Raw genomic sequence first — 17,391 nt, forward strand, 5'->3', positions numbered from 1 at the left:
TTGTAAAAGGGCTAATTTTGCAAAGCATGGGATAATAACGATATTACTATTAATAGAAAATGTAATAGCTATGGGAAGTGTGCTGTGTTAGCCCCGGCAATGCGGAGAGGCAGAGCTGGGTGCTGGGTGGATGGCTGGGCTGCCCTGTGCCATGGAGACCCTCTGTTTGGACCACCATTTGCAGAGGGGGCAGAGGAACTACGTTACTCCTTGTGTGCTGACTGCCAGTGCCCAGCAAATGTATTCTTGGAGGATTTGCAGTTTTCTCTGTTTTGCAATTCCACTCTTGTATGGCATGAACAAGCCAGAGAGGAAGCTTCTTGCACTGTTCATTTGTTTCATGTACAGGGAAGAGAGCAACCCATGATCACGTATTCAAATCGCATTTGTAAATGCTTTTGATCTGAGGCGTTACGCGATTACACAAGAGCATGGTGCTGGCACCCCACTGACTCTATTTAACGCAACAGTTGCTGTGTGTCCTGCTGGCATTTAGAAAAGAAGTATGGGGCCAGATTCGCTGCCGCTGGTCTGCACAGGCACAGCTCCGCCGATGTCATTCAAGCCTATTGTAAAACCTATTGTAAAAAGTCCTTTGTAAAACCTTCAGCAGGGAGGCGCCTCCCCTCCTGCATCCCCCGTCTGTCCCTGCCTGTCCACGGCAAATTCCTCTTAAACTCCACAGAGCTGGCACTGAGGAAAGCGTTTAGCCTCTCATATTATTTACCCCTCTCCAGCTGCTAGGCCTTTTGCTGGCCCATTGCAGAGGGGAGAGCTTCACCCAGCTGGCCTGAGCTGTTTCGTGGCTATTACTCACTTGTGACACACAAAACACCACCGGCACTCCTCTGCACCCAGGTCTGATCTCCCCCCGATAAACTGGGCTGCACTTCAGAGAGATCAGGGCCAGGCTTTCATCCTCTCAGTTTTGCTTTCCAAACACAAATAAGATAAGAGCTGCACAATATGATTTTGTGAAGGGTGGTGCCAGCAAAATGTTTCAGGTAAAGATTAACTACACTGTGCACATATATATGATACAAAGCACAACTGTATGTACTTTGTCTCAGATATTCACTTGTTGTACTTATTAGTGGTATAGTTACTTTTTAAACTAACAAAATTTTGACTTAAGACAGGTTTCTTTTGCTTACCTTGCAGTGGCATTCTCCATTGGTCTTATTGCAATCAGAATCAAAGCCTTTGCTAGTCTCACAATTACATGGACCACAGATGGGATTTCCCCACCAGCCTCTGGGACAAGGCAGGTCAATTCTATAAAAGAAAATCACAATGAAAGAAAGTTTTTCTAAGCTTCCTCTTAAAAGCTGAGAAAAAAGAGCTTTGGGCCAAATCTGCACTCAACTCCATCAGCTTATAGAGTCTAATGTATCTCATTGCAGCAGCCAAAACTCAATACATATATAAATATGTATACGCTGTAATAAAAAAGATAAAGAATATCAGTGCTACGAAACCCTGATGGTAATGCTTCTATAAATGTTTTCAAGACCAGCTCCTCTTTATAAGGAGTATATAAATACAGTGCTCTCTGGAAGAGGGTGATGGGGCCTATGCTGCCTAGTGGGAACGGTCCTGGTCCCACCAGCCCCAGTCCCACGCTGGAGAAAGCGCTGACAGGGGCAGGCTGGAGAGCCTGTGCCGGGCTGTGCTAGCACTTCAACAGCTCAGGCAACTGCAGGCAGTGCTGAGCCCGTGCCCTGGTTTACCTACTGCCACAAACAGCCTCAGGGTACAGTTCTCCAACACTTTATATCCCACCTCCCACCCCCACGGGTTCCTGTCCTACCGCTGCCGTGGGCAGCGGTGCTTGTCCAACCTGCGGGGACACCAGCTCAGGTGCAAAGCTGGCTGCAAGCTCACCCTATGAAGAAAAGTCACTACTTTCAGCCAACCTGGCTTTCTCAGCCAGCTCACCACAGGGTCTGAAAAGCCCTGGTCTGCCACAAGGGAGGAGGAGGAGGACACATGTGGTTGGGGACATGGAAGAGGGAAGGGTGACAGCTTTGATTGAGACTATGAATGCAGCAGCACAGCTGGTCGGAGGCTGTGCATCAACCCAAAAGTTGCCCTTGCTGAAGAATAACCCTTGTTTTTGTTGGTTCTTTTTCTGCTGGGTGAGCTTCTGAGCAGGTTTGTCCCATAGATGCCCCAACACTAGTGCTGGCAAGTAGAGCTCCGGGAAGGGGCCGGGGCAGCGACAAGGGTCTCTATTAGCTGGAAGTCTTTGTCAAGCAACAGCCTGAAGGATGACACTGCTGAGTCTGTGATCAGCATAATGCACAAGGAATCCCCTCCCTGCTGCTTGTTTTAGGAAAGAAAAGCTGTTTGCCCTCTGTTTCAAAGAGGACCACACTGAATTTTGTTTACGGTAATTGCCAGGTTTGTACTTCTCCGCTTCATAATATGAAAAACCACAATGTTGCACTTGACATGATGTCAGCAGATAATGACAAGGGACAACATCTCTGTGTCGCTAATCCACAGGAATGAAAGATGAATCTGGCAACAGCATGGCCAACATTTGCAAGCCCACACACCAAAAGGCGGAGGAAGAAGCTTGCGGTTTTCAAAGGGAAGGAAACATCACATGAGCTATTCCTAAATGGGCAGACAAATGCACTTCATTTGCACATCATGAATGGCCCATATTACAGTAAATCAAAGTGCCGTCTCTGGGATAAGGCCGGTTGCTGACTGCTTATCTGAGACCAGGAATCCAGTGATGAGGGAATCTGCACGTTTCTCCCACACAGAAACGAGACACAGGCCTCCCAGTCTGTCCAGAAGAGATGGCTTTTTGCCAGCCCAGGGACTAGACCCAAACTGCAAAGTCATTTTATCTGGCCACAGGCCACCTAACTGGGTGCATCGCTCTGTGTGTCTGCTGGGGGAGCTGAAGGAGAGACGCAGAGCAAACTCAGGCCAAGTCCACCACAAGGTACAGGTCAGATGCAGTGCTGTGTAACACAGCACAACTGGTCGAGCCCCTGAGCTGCTGCTAAAGAAAAGTGGCCCCTCAGTATATTGAGGTTTCCCTGGTCTCTGGGAAGAGAGCTCAGGAGTGCCAAAGGGCATGGAACCTGCAAATACCATCTACTACGAACACTCAAATTCAGGAAAGGAAACCAAAAGCTAACCAAAGCAGAAAAGGAAGCGGGAGGACTGCTGCCTTAGAGAAGAGGTACCTGGAAGGATCAAGAAACCAAGAACAAAAATAATTCTCTTACTTGCTCTCGCAATACTGTCCATAGTAGCTTTGTCCACATTCGCAGGTGTAGCCGTGGGATGAGCTAGGTTTGTGCACGCACGTGGAGACATGCTCACAGGGGTTCAAGTTACATACATCAACACAGTCTCTCCCAAAGTACCCTGGGGAGACAAGGTCATAAAATTACAGCGACCATTGTAATTTATGATTTGCATGTCTCCAAAAGACCATCTATTTTAAACTTATACACTAATAACACATCTTCAATAATCAGTAGATTCCCCCTGAGATACTGTCAGACAGAAGGTACTCTTTTTTCCTCTCAGCAAAAAAGATAGTGGGCTGTTTTTTCCACAGCCTGTTAACATGCTTGAGGCACCCTTGTGCCTTTGGTTCCCTGTTTTATATTCAGGGCATGTGTTAGAAATAGTTTTGTATTCTCTCCCTGCATGTATGGGAGGTGACTGTGCTGGGTGCTGACAGCATGTGCTGGCTACATGCACCAAAACAGAGAAAACATTCAAAGTATCTCGATTAGGATGCAGGGTGTGAGACTGAAATCCAACAGCAGAAAAGGCTGGGAAAGAAAAAGAAAAAAAAAGAAAAACAGACAAAAAGAAAAGGGGAGGTGCATGAAGAGACCCCTTTGGACCAGAGACCGTCTTTCTGTTTGGTTGATATGTTGCCTAGACAAATGATCCTTAGTCCATGACTGCAGTTTCAAGGGTGCTACAGTAAGACTGAGACAGGTAATACTGATTGGAAGAAGAATAATCAGAAGACGAGCACTCTGCAAGCACGCTTCTGCTGCTGCTGCCGCTGCTCTTCTGATGATCGCATAGAAGATGTGATCCAGCTCCTAGATGAGTGTGTGGGATGGTCAGTGGGTTACCTGGGTCGCAGATGCACGAGTAGCTGTCCCAGTCATCACTGCAGTAGCTGTGCTGGGGACACGGGTTGGAATCACAGGGGTTATCCACTTCGCAACCCTCCTTCACGTTGATCTTGATAGCCTGTTTCATGTTGAGTGTAGCTATATTTGTAGATGTCTCTCCCATTCTTACTCCCTGGTGACAAATTTTAAATAAGTCTTCGTTCAGAATACAGCATTATGTGTTTCACTACTTCCATTAATCCATGAGGCTACATTTTAAAGAAACATCACCTGATGAGATGATGAGACAAACCCAGATTTTTTTTCAAATGCTGCTCCCCTGTGAGACCAGATTTGTACCTGGGAAAGTGGGTGGACTTGAATATTTTGATTCTTAGATATTTTGATGGAGGAAACAGAAATGTTTGGGGAGGGATGAAAAAGAAACCCCCACATTTTCACATGAGTATTTTCTTAAAAGTTCAACATTTGTTGCTACACTTTTCATTTCATACCTGCATACAGCCATAAAATCCCTGCTGAACAGAGACTTGGTCTCCAGAGACACCTCCCACAATGATGCTTTTCATTTTCAGCCCAGGTAGTTGATTTCCAATTTGCACAGTGCTCTGTTGAGGAAAACGACAGTCGATAAGAAGCACTATCATCCTCTGCAACGTTGCCAGCCTACTTTCTGTAGTGATGGAGTCAACCAGTAGCTGACAGTAGATTACAGAAAAAACATCAAAGGAGTGAGGGGCTAGACATCTGAATGTGGCTTTTTACAAACTCGTTCATAAGATATCTTATCATTAGGCTTAATAAATTAATATAACTTCATTAGGCACCAATGCAGAATACGGCTCACAGAATAAGTATTTGTCCACAATCCTTTATTCTGCTTTCTCCTAAAAACATTTCTGTAGTGCTTAGTGGCAATGTTATGATGCTGCCTTACCTGGTACATCCCATAGTCCAAGGACATGACAGCAAGGTACTTGATGTCTTTACCATCTTTAGCACTCTTCAGCTCTATTAATAAATGATGCCATTCCCCATCACTGACTCGTGACTGGCTCATCTTCAGACTAGCAACCTGGCTCAGGCCACTGTACACTTCAAACTGCACGTAGTTGTTCAGTATCTGTTGGGGAAAAAAAAAAAAGTCTATTTTTTGCTACATATTTGTATTTGATGTGGAAGGGAGCAGAGGGCAAGATAATAACATTTCCTAAGACAGCCCAAAAGGGAAAAAGGCTCAAACAGTAAAGATGGGAACACTTGCAGTAACTCCTCGTATCACTTTGGACATTCAGACTCTAACTTACCCTACTGACAAAAACACCCCAAAACAATCAAGAGACATATTTTTTGCATCTATATTAATGCACACTACTACCTCTGTTTAAAAAAAAAATCTTAAACCAACGAATTTGAATTTTACAATGATCTTTTGATCATCGATCTTTTGATTTTTGTCAAAGGCTGAGCAAAATAATTTGTATTTATTGATGCACATTTAGCTGGGTGGATGAAGCTACGTAGTTCATGTGGCCATATCCACTGATGGCGAAGAATTTATTAGTTCTTTTCTAACCAAAGGCAGCCACAGTTTTACCTGAATATTGATCTTGGATGCAGCCCCAGCATTGGCTTGCATTAACATGCCATTGACTTTCCGGGTTCTGAACATCAGCCCAATGTACCACGGCACAGAGATGGTAATGTCCAGGTCACTCCAAATGAGAATGCTTTCACCACTGAAACGCTGAGGAGAAGGCATTGCTGTAAATCAAAAGACAGGAGAGAAACAGTTGATATGCTTCAGGACAAAGGTTAAGCAGAGAAATGATGCTATGTCGTGGTGATGGTACAAGCTAGTCCCTCTTCCATTGAGCTATTTTTAACCTAGCACGGATTAAGAGCTGGCCTAGGGGAGTTACTGTGAAGCAGCTGATAATACCGCAAATTCACAGCCTACCCCTGTTGTGGGGTAGGCACCTTGTCTCGGTGCCTGCACTCAAAGGCAGCGCCTCCATACTGCTACGGCATTACACAGGTGAGAGACGTTCCTAGAAAGGTGAGCTCAGGATTGTTACTGATACAGTTCTGCTGATGAGTGGGTGGACAGAGCAGGAAGTATGAGGGCAACTCTTGCTGCAGATGTTTTCAACATATCCTTGATTACCTACCTCTAATTAACAGATTAAACACAGAGGAAAAGGCTGGGAGGCAACAGGAAATATTAATTAATTATAAATACTCGAGGGCCAGATTACTCAGCTGTTTCAGTTACGCAGCCTTTTCACAGGGAGAAACCTCTTGTGGAATTGCCCATATTGTGTGCCTTAAATATCTCGAGGTGACAGCTGAAGAGTTGCCCTCCTCTCTAACCTTGCACGAACACAGCTCCTACAGGGAGACGCTGATGACAGCCTTCAACGGAAAGCACCTTGCTGATGGAAAAGAGGGGAACACCCACCCTTTGAACTTTTAAAGTAGTTACCTTAGGTAATAGGAGTTACAGTACCTTGGACTAGTTGATCTCACTGATTAGAAGCACAAATTAAGCTGTGGGAGCTCTGTGCTATTTTCAGCACCCCATATGGCACCTCCACCATGTGTAGCACTTGTAGCAGGACCTGCAATCAGCCCCTGCCTGATGTCCTCACTCACGAGCATGCCAGTGAGGTTCATGGTAGCTCTTTGCAAGTGGAAGCAGGCCCTAGAGACTGGGTACAACCATCACAGATTGGCAAGCAATGTTGTATGTTGATGGTCAGTGAGATGACAGGGTTTGACTGGCTCCTTCCCCTTCTGTTCCACACTACCATATCTGCTGACTTTTCTGGATGTTCTTGTAGTAGGAGGGATCATGTATATACAAATGTATACATATTACTATAAAATGGTAAGTCCTTAGAAAAGGTTAGAGGGACGACATCATTGCAGAAGATGGAGTCAGGTTGATGTGAAGTTGCATTTTTTTGAGGGAAAACCCCAAACCCTAAATTCTGATAGGTCTGCCTTACTAGTCTCTATAAAGGGAAAGGTTGGTGGTGGGAGTGCAGGGGTTGGAGGGGAGTGCTGTCTGCAAGCCCTTCAGCTCCCTATTTGTGAGAAACAAGATGTCAGTGACAAGCGGACTATCACTAGCCAAGCCAGAGATGTAACTTGACTTGCCCTTCTCTAAGATGTGGTTACCCAACCACCCCAACCCCGGGTTAAGTGCAGGCAGCCCCAAAGGACATCCCCTCTCCCTCCTGCTCCAGGCTGTGATCTCCCCTCTGCAGTCACACTCAGTCCTCCATGAATGCTAGTGGGGGCATATGGCGGAACAACTGAAGCTTAGCCTGCTCTTGACACCCGACAACAATTTGAAATGGTTTGCCACCAGACATAGCTGTCCTCAGTTTGTATAAAACGTGAATCCAGTGCTCAAGCTCTGGCTGGCTGGGCCAGGGCATGATTCATCAGTCCGCACTGCCCAACATCAATGTAAAAGTAACCAGGACATCAGTGTTGAGCATCATCATTTCCTCCTTCTGCTCCACATGTACAAAAGTTAGCCCTCTCCTTTCTCCTCTGCCCTGCCAACCTTCACAACAAGCTCAATTCCCACCTTCTTTGCTCATGGTTTTCTAGACCGTTGCTGAGATTTTTAAGTCAGCCTGCCTCCAGAGAGCGGAGCTTCCCGCTTGCTGGTGGCTGGGAATGCTGTTTGCAAGCATTTCAGCTCTGCTCCTGGGAGAACTGGACTGGCATGGCAATTAGCCATCTTCCTTTTCTCACCGGTGGTGACTTTCGGTGCTTGCAAATACTATTCCCTTCCCACACCTCCTCCCAACGCCCTCCCTTCCCTGGGGCCAGGGTGCATCTTCCCTGGTAGTAAAACAGAAATCCCCATCAGTCAGCCCCCTCTGACCTCCCTCCTGCCCCCAACCCTTCCCCATGCCTGGGATCAGGGTCTCCGTGGAGGGGCTGGTGGCCACATTCCATGTCCCCAGATGGGATCAGCCCACCCCTGTCACCACAGAGGTGAGCACACACGCTTCCAAGCACAGCAACTCCCTGCCATCAGCGATGCAGTGATGCAAACTAATTGTATTCTCAGGGTTTTTCACTTTGAAGCACTACCTGTGTATCTACATACAATTTTAAGAGTCTCCTACATTTAAAAGGTCATCAGAAAGACCTGAGGGCTATTCACTGTGGAGACAGAGGTCCTGGGGAAACACACTGACAACACCAGGATGTCACCTGCAGTTTGGGTGTAGGACACCTGACAGCGTATGTTTTGGTGCAAAGCTTTGGTGTTCAGACCAAGGCCAGCACAATGACATTAGCCAGCTGACAATGACTTGGGCACAGCTGCTAGATCTTCTTCACAGCATTGCAGTATCTCAGTTTTTAAAAGAATTAAACTACAACAAAGATGAAACTCATTTTCCCCTAATTTTCTCTCCCTTCTATCTGAGCACTCAAATGAGCAACGTGAAAGCCAGGAGTATTGTATATCAGTGATTCCTCCTGACTTTAACTTCAGGCTCTTGAAATCTTTGGTCCCATTTCAGAAAAATTAATTTCTTTCTTGGCTTGCAATTTTTCCTTAGGGACACTTTGCCTCACAAATATCATCAAAGAAGCAAGCAGCCTTCTGCCCTCACACTATAAAACACCCACACAAACTGAGGCATCAGAACACGGGGTTACCGAATGACAAAGAGGACATGCAGGAATGCACAGCACTGGCGGCAGAGGCGATCACTGGGTGGGGGACAGTGATGCTGTGATTGTTGTCATCTGTATTACTTGAACTTAAAATGAGTTTCCAGTGATGGCTACAGGGCAGTTCTGAGGTGATTTTCCAAATCCAAGCTTCGTGTTTTGGTCTTGAGTTTGGGATAAGAAAATGATGAATAAATCACATATTTGACATCAGTGTGGGTTTCACAAAGATACTTGATATGAGACACATGGAAAAATTAGATCTTCATACAAACCTGGGGAACTCAAAATATTTGAGAAGCTGCTATAGAAAGCAGGTACCTCGCTAGGGGCAGTGATAGCAGCTCTGGGGTCTGTGTGAGGTGGAACACAGGAATAAGCCTCCATCATTCCCTTCTCTTGTCCCTCACGCTGCAGACCCTTATTTGCAAGCCAGAAACTTAACTATGTGTCCTCTGCTAAGCTGCTGCTTCTCAGACAAGGGGAGAGCAGTTGCCACCACCTGATCTGGTCCAGGCTGAGGCATACTGTGCTAAAGTGGTTTGCAAATCACGGTGGTGTGTGCATCTCAACTTGGAGACCTGCTGTTCCGGGGTTCATATCCTGCTGAGAGTAATCAAGAATGTCTGATCTGGGGTAGATACATCAAAAGAACAAAATCCTCGATCACACTGCAGACTATTCTGGGCTGGGGGGAATAACGGAAATGAAGACCTACCACACCTGCACCAGAGGCTAGAATTTGGCCTTCTGTTTCTAGGGAAGCCATGCCTAGTTTAAGCAGGTTTTCTTTCCTGGTGTCCTAGTTACGGCTGAGATAGATAGAGTTAATTTTATTTCTAGTAGCCAGTATAGAGCTGTCTTTTGGATTTAGTATAGAAATAATGTTGATATCACACTGATGTTTTCAGTTGTTGCTGGGTAGTTGTAGTGTCTACACCAAGTCAAGGACTTTTCAGCTTCCCATGCCCTGCCAGGTGCACAAGAAGCTGGGAGAGCAGAGCCAGGACAGCTGACCCAGCCTGGCCAGAGGGATATTCCTGTCGATATAATGCCATGCTCCGGATATAACTGGGGAGGCTAGCCGAGAGGTAGGATCACTGCTCAGAAACAGACTGGGCATTGAGTTGTTTTTTTTTCCCTTCCATTGCGGTGATCAATTGCATTTGTGCATCATTTGTTGTTTGTTTATTGTTATTATTATTATTATTATTATTAATAACAGTTATTACTCTTCTTCTTCTTCTTCTCTTCCTTTGTTATCCTATTAAACTACATTTATCTCAACCTATAAGTTTTTTTTTTTTTTTTCATTTTCCTCCCCACCCCCTTGGGGGGAGGAGTGAGCAAGCAGGTCTGTGGTGCTCAGCTGCTGGCTGGGGCTACACCACACCACCTGGAAGCCTGCAGGAAGACTCCAAATGAGCAACCTTTCACTAGATGTGGAGGTGCCACCTTAGAGCAGGCAGCCCGGTGCTGCATTGAGCCCACAGGACCCCTCATGCAGATGACTGCTCACTTCCTTGGGAAGAAGCTAACTGCAAGTCCTTCATGTCCTATAAAACACACCTGCTGCTCCTTCCTTATCCTTTATTAACGAGGTTTTACACATATATGCACATTGTGTTCAATCAAAGAAAAACCCAGTAAAACTGAAACTGCTTGTACTCAGCAGAGACTGCCTTCTTGCCAAGAAAGTGGTGATTAAAACTGCACATTCATCACTAGTCTGAGTCAAAGCCCAATAAAGTCAGCGGGATTCTTTCCACTCATTTAAAGGGGCTTAGGATCAGGCATTTTTACTATAAACAAATTTCTAAATACTGCCAAGTTCTGTGGAACTACTTTGCTTATGTAAGTAAATCAATGGAAGCTGCTGTTACTCATGACAGTATGTCAGCTATCATATTTACTATATTCAATCATGGAATCATAGACTGGTTTGGGTTGGAAGGCACCTTAAAGATCATCCTAGTTCCAACCCCCTGCCATGGGCAGGGACACCCTCCACTACACCAGGTTGACCAAAGCCCCATCCAACCTGGCCTTGAACACTTCCAGAGTGGGGGCATCCACAACCTCTCTGGGCAACCTGTTCCAGTGCCTCACCACCACTTCCCTCACAGGGAAGAATTTCTTCCCAATATCTAAACTAAATCTCCCCTCCTTCAGTTTAAGGCCATTCCCCCTTGTCCTGTCATTACATGCCCTTACAAACAGTCCCTCTCCAGATTTCCTGCAGGCCCCTTCAGGTACTGGAAGGCTGCTATATGGTCTTCCCGGAACCTTCTCTTCTCCAGGCTGAACAACCCCCACTGTCTCAGCCTGTCTTCATAGGAGAGGTGCTCCAGCCCTCTGAGCATCTTCATGGCCCTCCTCTGGACTTGCTCCAACAGCTCCATGTCCTTCTTGTACTGGGGCCCCCAGAGCTGGATGCAGTACTCCAGGTGGGGTCTCACAAGAGTGGAGTAAAGGGGCAGAATCCCCTTCTTCGACCTGCTGGTCACACTTCTTTTGATGCAGCCCGGGACATGGTTGGCTTTCTGGACTGCAAGCGCACACTGCAGGCTCATGTTGAGCTTCCCGTCCACCAACACTCCAAAGTCCCTCTCCTCAGGGCTGCTCTCAATCCATTCTCTGCCCAGCCTGTAGTTGTGCTTGGGATTGCACTGACCCATGTGCAGCACCTTGCACTTGACCTTGTTGAACTTCATACAGTTCGCACAGGCCCACCTCTCAAGCCCGTTAAGGTCCCTCTGGATGGCATCCCCTCCCTCCAGTGTGTCGTCGGCAAACTTGCTAAGGGTGCACTCGATCCCACTGTCCACGTTGCTGATAAAGATGTTAAACAGTGCTGGTCCCAGTACTGACCCCTGCGGAACACCACTCGTCACTGGTCTCCACTTGGACATCGAGCCATCGATCACAACTCTTTGAGTGTGACCATCCAGCCAATTCTTTATCCACCGAGCGGTCCACCTGTCAAATCCATGTCTCTCCAATTTAGAGGCAAGGATGTCATGCGGGACAGTGTCAAATGCCTTGCACAAGTCCAGGTAGATGACATCAGCTGCCCTTCCCTTATCCACGGACGCTGTAACCCCATCATAGAAGGCCACCAAGTTTGTCAGGCACGATTTGCCCTTAGTGAAGCCATGTTGGCTGTTACCAATCACCTCCTTACTTTCCATGTGCCTGAGCATAGTTTCCAGGAGGATCTGCTCCATGATCTTTCCAGGCACAGAAGTGAGACTGATCAGCCTGTAGTTCCCTGGGTCTTCCTTTTTTCCCCTTTTTAAAAACGGGGGTTATGTTTCCCCTTTTCCAGTCAGTGGCAAACTGGACTGCCACAACTTCTCAAATGTGATGGATAGTGGCTTCGCAACTTCATCCGCCAGTTCCCTCAGCACCTGCAGATGCATCTCATCAGGTTCCATGGACTTGTGCACCTTCAGGTTCCTTAGACAGTCTCAAACCTGATCTTCTCCTACAGTGGGCAGTTCTTCATTCTCCCAGTCCCTGCCTTTGCCTTCTGTGACTTGGGCAGTGTAGCTAGAGCACTTGCCGGTGAAGACTGAAGCAAAAAAATCATCGAGTACCTCAGCCTCCTCCATACCTTGGGTAACCAGGTCTCCTGTTTCCTTCTGGGGAGGGACGTATTTTCCCTAGTCTTCCTTTCATCACTGACATACCTATAGAAGCTTTTCGTGTTGCTCTTGGCATCCCTGGCCACGATTTAATTCTATCAGGGCTTCAGCTTTCCTAACCTGATCCCTGGCTGCTTCAACAATTTCTCTGTATTCCTCTGTATTCCTATATAGGCAATCTCTAAAATTATTTCAAATAGAAAATGGGTGATTTTTAGTCTTAATTGCAATTTTCTTTTGCCTATCTTTTAAGCATCACGGTTTCACATACACTCTATGAGATGTTAATGATGGGTAATAAAACCTGCACACATGACTATGCATGAAAAGGTTTTTGCATCCTACCTTGCTCACAGTTTTTCCCTCCAAAGCGTACAGGGCACTCGCAGATGTACGTGTTCCACTTGTTAACACATGTGCCTCCGTTCTGGCACCAGCTGGTTTCACAATAATTTCTCTGCGCTGCACAGCCTGAAATTCAGGAAAACAGTTACTTTGCATGGTTTTAACAAGAAAAAAGCTCTGAATGATTGTATCTGAGTTTTTATGTAAAAAGAAGACATGGCCATTATAGGTTTGGGGTTTTTTTTTCATTTCCTTGAAGTCATTGAAGCAAAATGTGGATGGTAAAAGTTTACATGTGCTGAGCAAGTATCAAATTCATAAAGACAGATCTATCAAAGGCTATTAAATACAGTCACTGAGCTGTAAATCTCTGGGGACTAAGAGAAAATTTTGAGGAAATATCACTGCATGCTTGTCCCATTTTTATGCTTCCCCCTGGCATCCACTGCTGGAAACAGGCAGATGGACTGGTGCTGTAACTCAGCACCACTGTTCACAACTTACTGTCATCTAAAACTGACACACTAACCAAGGAAAGCCAAAGTGCAGTGCTACATAGTAGAGTAACACTACTATTTATCATTGTTTTAAACTATATAGAAACACATTTCCAAATGAGGGGAAAAAAAAATCCATCCTAAAGAAAACACTTCATACCCCTCCTGATGCGTATTTCCATAGAATAAAAACTTATTTTTAACTAATAGTAGAGACATAACTGTTAAAAAAGGGAAAGACAAAATAGCAATTTGAAGCTTATGCTATGGCTCCCTTCTTAATCCACGATCAATGCAACATACTTAAGAACTGCACTTTAGCTCTTACACAGACCTTCAGCAGGGTGGAAGGAAGGCACTTGCCACTCTTGCGTGTAAGAGCCAGATTTATGATGATGAGAATATGTTGTACACCAGACCTAATCCTGATCAGGGATCCAGGGACTGGAAACCAAATCAGAAACTCCAACAGGCTGCTTCATGAAGCAGTTTTCAGATTTGGAGGACTGCAGAATTTGATTTACAGAACAAACATAATTTATGAAAAAGTCACTAAAAACGTTGTCTTTTTCATGAACGAATCCCACTGGCTTTCAGAGCAAGGTGACATTTAAAAGGTAATTTAAAAAAAAGAGGAAAAGTTCATTTAGGAGTAAATTCCTGGATGAAACTCATAGCAATGGAGAAGGTCTATAAGTGTAATCCTGTAAGTGTGCACTGTGCCATGGGCTATTGTGTGCGTCCCTGGCACAGGTGTGGACTGCTCCTTGCTCAAACAAATGAGGTGTGCTGAGCAGGTCTGGTTGCAGCTGTGCTGGTGACACCGTGGCAGCGCAATGCCCAGCAGCCCCTCAAAATCCCTGCCACATAACCTGGGGCAAATGCTTTGTACTCAGCAATGCTAACAGAGGGACAGGGGCCATTTCAGACCCCTCTGTCCCCTGCCCCTTCCTGGGGTTCCTCCCAGTGCTGGCCCCTTTGACATCCTAAGCCCTGTTACACACACAGCTATGGCAGACAGCTTTCTCGTGTTGACTTTTTGAAGCGGTAGTCATTCTCACCCGGCAAAGTGCCATTATTGGCGATGAAACTAGCCATGTCGATCGGCTTGCTGTCGATAGAGAGGTTCCTCATACAGCCAATAAACTGTCTGTTGTGCACCGGGAAATCTTCAGGTAAGTTTGGGACACCGCCAAGGAGGAGAGGGCCAGTTAGGTCCAAAGATCTGAAAAAACACAGAAATGCTCATCATTTCTTGCATATAGTTTGTCTTGTTTTGTTCTTTATCTTACTGCTTCCATTAGCACATTTGAGCTGTTTAGTTTACCCACGTTGCCATGCACTTCCCTCAGCTACATCGGCACTTCCAGAGTTTGTAATCAAAGGAAGGACCTTCCAGAAACACCGTAACTTTTAACTTAGGAGCTGTCATACACATACAGAATCCAATGACCTGTCCCTAACAGCGGCCAATAGGAAGAAGAAAATGAAAATCACAGAAAAATGTGCAGCCACAGGACACTTTTTTCTGACTTCAGTCACCCAGGGGCTGACTTATACTCAACAGCACAAGGGTTGAGATGCTGTACATTTTGCTCTAATGACTTATTTATTATACAGTGCCAACCCTTTTTAAATCCTCTGTAGATCTTAGTCTTAATAACATTTGGTGGAGGCAGGTTCCACTGAGTGACTCCACATTGTGTGAAAAGTGTATCATCTGGTCAGTTTGAATTAGCCCTAATTTTTATGGTCCCTCTTTCTCTTGGGATTTTGGAGCAGCATATGCATCTCAGTGGTCTTTCTGCTATCACTCGTTATTTGATATTCATGCTCTGTTTCTTGCTGTCCATCTCATCTTTAAACTCAACAGTAATAATCTTTCTGGTCTTTCCTCACAGGAATTTTTTTTTCATACCTTATGATTTTTCAATGGCCTTTTCTGTACCTCTGTTATTTCTGTCTCCTCTTAAGATAGGACTGTTAACTTAAATGACGGAAGTAATAAGCTCTTCAGTCATCCCCTTCATTAATAAAGTCTAACATTTTACTTGCCCTTCTCTCTACCTTTTCATACTGAGTAGATGCTTTTTGAGGGCCACCCACACTGATCTCCAGGTCTTTTTTTTTTTTTTGCATTTTACAAGTAATTTGGGCACAGGTCTGTATCTACACAAAACTGTGCGTTCCACACAGTGTACCGACACTTGCAGTAGCCTCCAACAAATTTCATCTACCAAACTAAACCTTGTCACTTTTTCTTGTTAAATCATATCTGCTTTTCCAGCTTAATTTACTTAGTAGTTAATCACATACTGTTGACTCTCCCCTGGAAGAAGAGAATGAGTAGGCAAATGCAGATAGAGGGAATCCTTACTTCTTTGAGCCAGTTTGAGTCCCCTGGGCAGCGCAGGTGTAGTTTCCAATGAGGCTCCCGAAGCGCACAGCCACTGCTGTGTCACAGTCATCCACGGTCACCACGGCCACCTTCTCTCCTGAAGGCCCGTGAGGAATTCCTAATCGCCCAATGTTGGGCTTCAAGAAGTACATGGCACATGTCATACAATGCAACATACACATGGGATTTAAATCCTGGTTCAGCCAGCTCAACAACATACTTCTTCCTACCCCCAAAGGGGACTAAAATAGGATATACAAACAAAAAGCAGAAGTTAAGTTGACCTACGACACCTAGGCAAGAAAAAACCCCAATGGATGACCTTCAAAGAGAGCCCACACATGCCCAGTATGATATACAGCATGGTCAGAAGTGCCTTTGGTCTTTTCCACTGCTGAACCACTTTGTCTCAAATCACTTCAAAGAGGCATTTTCTTACTTCTGCACAGTGAACTCTAATAAATTCTGCTCATTTTGCAACTTTTCACCTCAAGTGAATGAAGTCACTTGAATTTTAACATTGTTTTTGCCCAAAGACAGACAACTGTAAAATGATGTAATATCACAAGTGAGGCTAAAGGATTAAATCAAATTTTCTCTGATGGGAGTACTCTGTCAGGACCATCAGAATCTGAGCCTATAAAGGCTGTAGTGAAAGGTTGTCTGATGACTGGCAGGGAGCTTAGATGAAGACTGCTTGTTCCAGCTACAAGATGGAGGGCATGGAAAACTACTGCCTACTGCTGAGCCAGCTGAGAAGTCCCTGGTTTCTAGTCACAGGAGAATGGAGATCAGTGACCTGTGGAGTTGGACAATCAAAAATGATCAATGGATCTGAGCTTGCTCACGCAGACACTTTGGTCCAGGCATGCAGACTGACACGGTGGGTGGTGCACAGAAGATGGGAATGAAGTGTTTTCAAGTGGCAATAAATGCTATGACTTTCCCTCATCTCTGGCTTCACCCAGGCAGTAGGAAACTCCTCCCCACCTATTCACAACATGCCCTGGTGAACATGGGCCACAAAACTAGAATTACCACACTCAGCTTCACACCTTCATCATTACTGCTGCTCTGCTGATCACCCTGCTGGCAGTTGTCCCCACTTCAGCGCCTACCAAGAACTGGGGAAATTCAGTGATCCCGACAGACAGGAAAGCCCATGGGACAACCAGTAACCCAACCCCAACCACCAAACTTCTGTGCCTCCATCACAAACACATCCTTCATCTCCACTGATTTTATAACTGATGAGATGTATCCCGGTGTGACTGCCAGGAGATGATATCTGCTATGCAGAAACTCAAGAGACACATTCCTCCAGTGGAGAAGCATATCATGACTATTAAAAAAGGGTGCATGTATAAACAACAGCATGGCAGCCTCAGTGAAGAACTAGCAAAATCTGAAAGAAAACTGTTTTCCATGCTTAGCGTTCGTGGAGAGCTAGAGAGTCCTCATCTACTACTGGTGCAGGATCTTTGAGGACTTTATGGGTACGAGAGAAGCAATGAGCTGAACTCCCCTGGCTTTGCTGCCATTCCTCTATGGGCAAAGGGACACCCCACAGGAGTGAGGTCAGCAGGGTCTGACCAGACACGCAGCACAACTGAAAGCCAAGTGGTATTTTTATGATGTGTTGATCAACAATAGTAGTAATCATATGAAAA

At 45.5% G+C, this 17,391-nt stretch overlaps 1 protein-coding gene across 8 annotated transcripts in view; it reads right to left on the minus strand.

The window, feature by feature from the left end:
• The window catches only part of CELSR1 (cadherin EGF LAG seven-pass G-type receptor 1), a 178,432-nt gene that overhangs the window by 35,885 nt on the left and 125,156 nt on the right, over positions 1-17,391 (minus strand). For all 8 annotated transcript variants that reach the window (XM_075742266.1, XM_075742249.1, XM_075742217.1 and 5 more), the window contains exons 6-14: positions 15,701-15,858; positions 14,385-14,548; positions 12,827-12,952; positions 5,725-5,891; positions 5,065-5,250; positions 4,622-4,735; positions 4,125-4,299; positions 3,252-3,393; positions 1,155-1,275 (exon numbers count right to left, since the gene is read on the minus strand). In XM_075742266.1, coding sequence (XP_075598381.1) covers positions 1,155-1,275; positions 3,252-3,393; positions 4,125-4,299; positions 4,622-4,735; positions 5,065-5,250; positions 5,725-5,891; positions 12,827-12,952; positions 14,385-14,548; positions 15,701-15,858 — 1,353 coding nt within the window. The remainder of the gene's footprint in view (positions 1-1,154; positions 1,276-3,251; positions 3,394-4,124; positions 4,300-4,621; positions 4,736-5,064; positions 5,251-5,724; positions 5,892-12,826; positions 12,953-14,384; positions 14,549-15,700; positions 15,859-17,391) is intronic.

The sequence above is a fragment of the Balearica regulorum genome, chromosome 1 (assembly GCF_011004875.1).
Source record: "Balearica regulorum gibbericeps isolate bBalReg1 chromosome 1, bBalReg1.pri, whole genome shotgun sequence".
NCBI lineage: Eukaryota > Metazoa > Chordata > Aves > Gruiformes > Gruidae > Balearica > Balearica regulorum.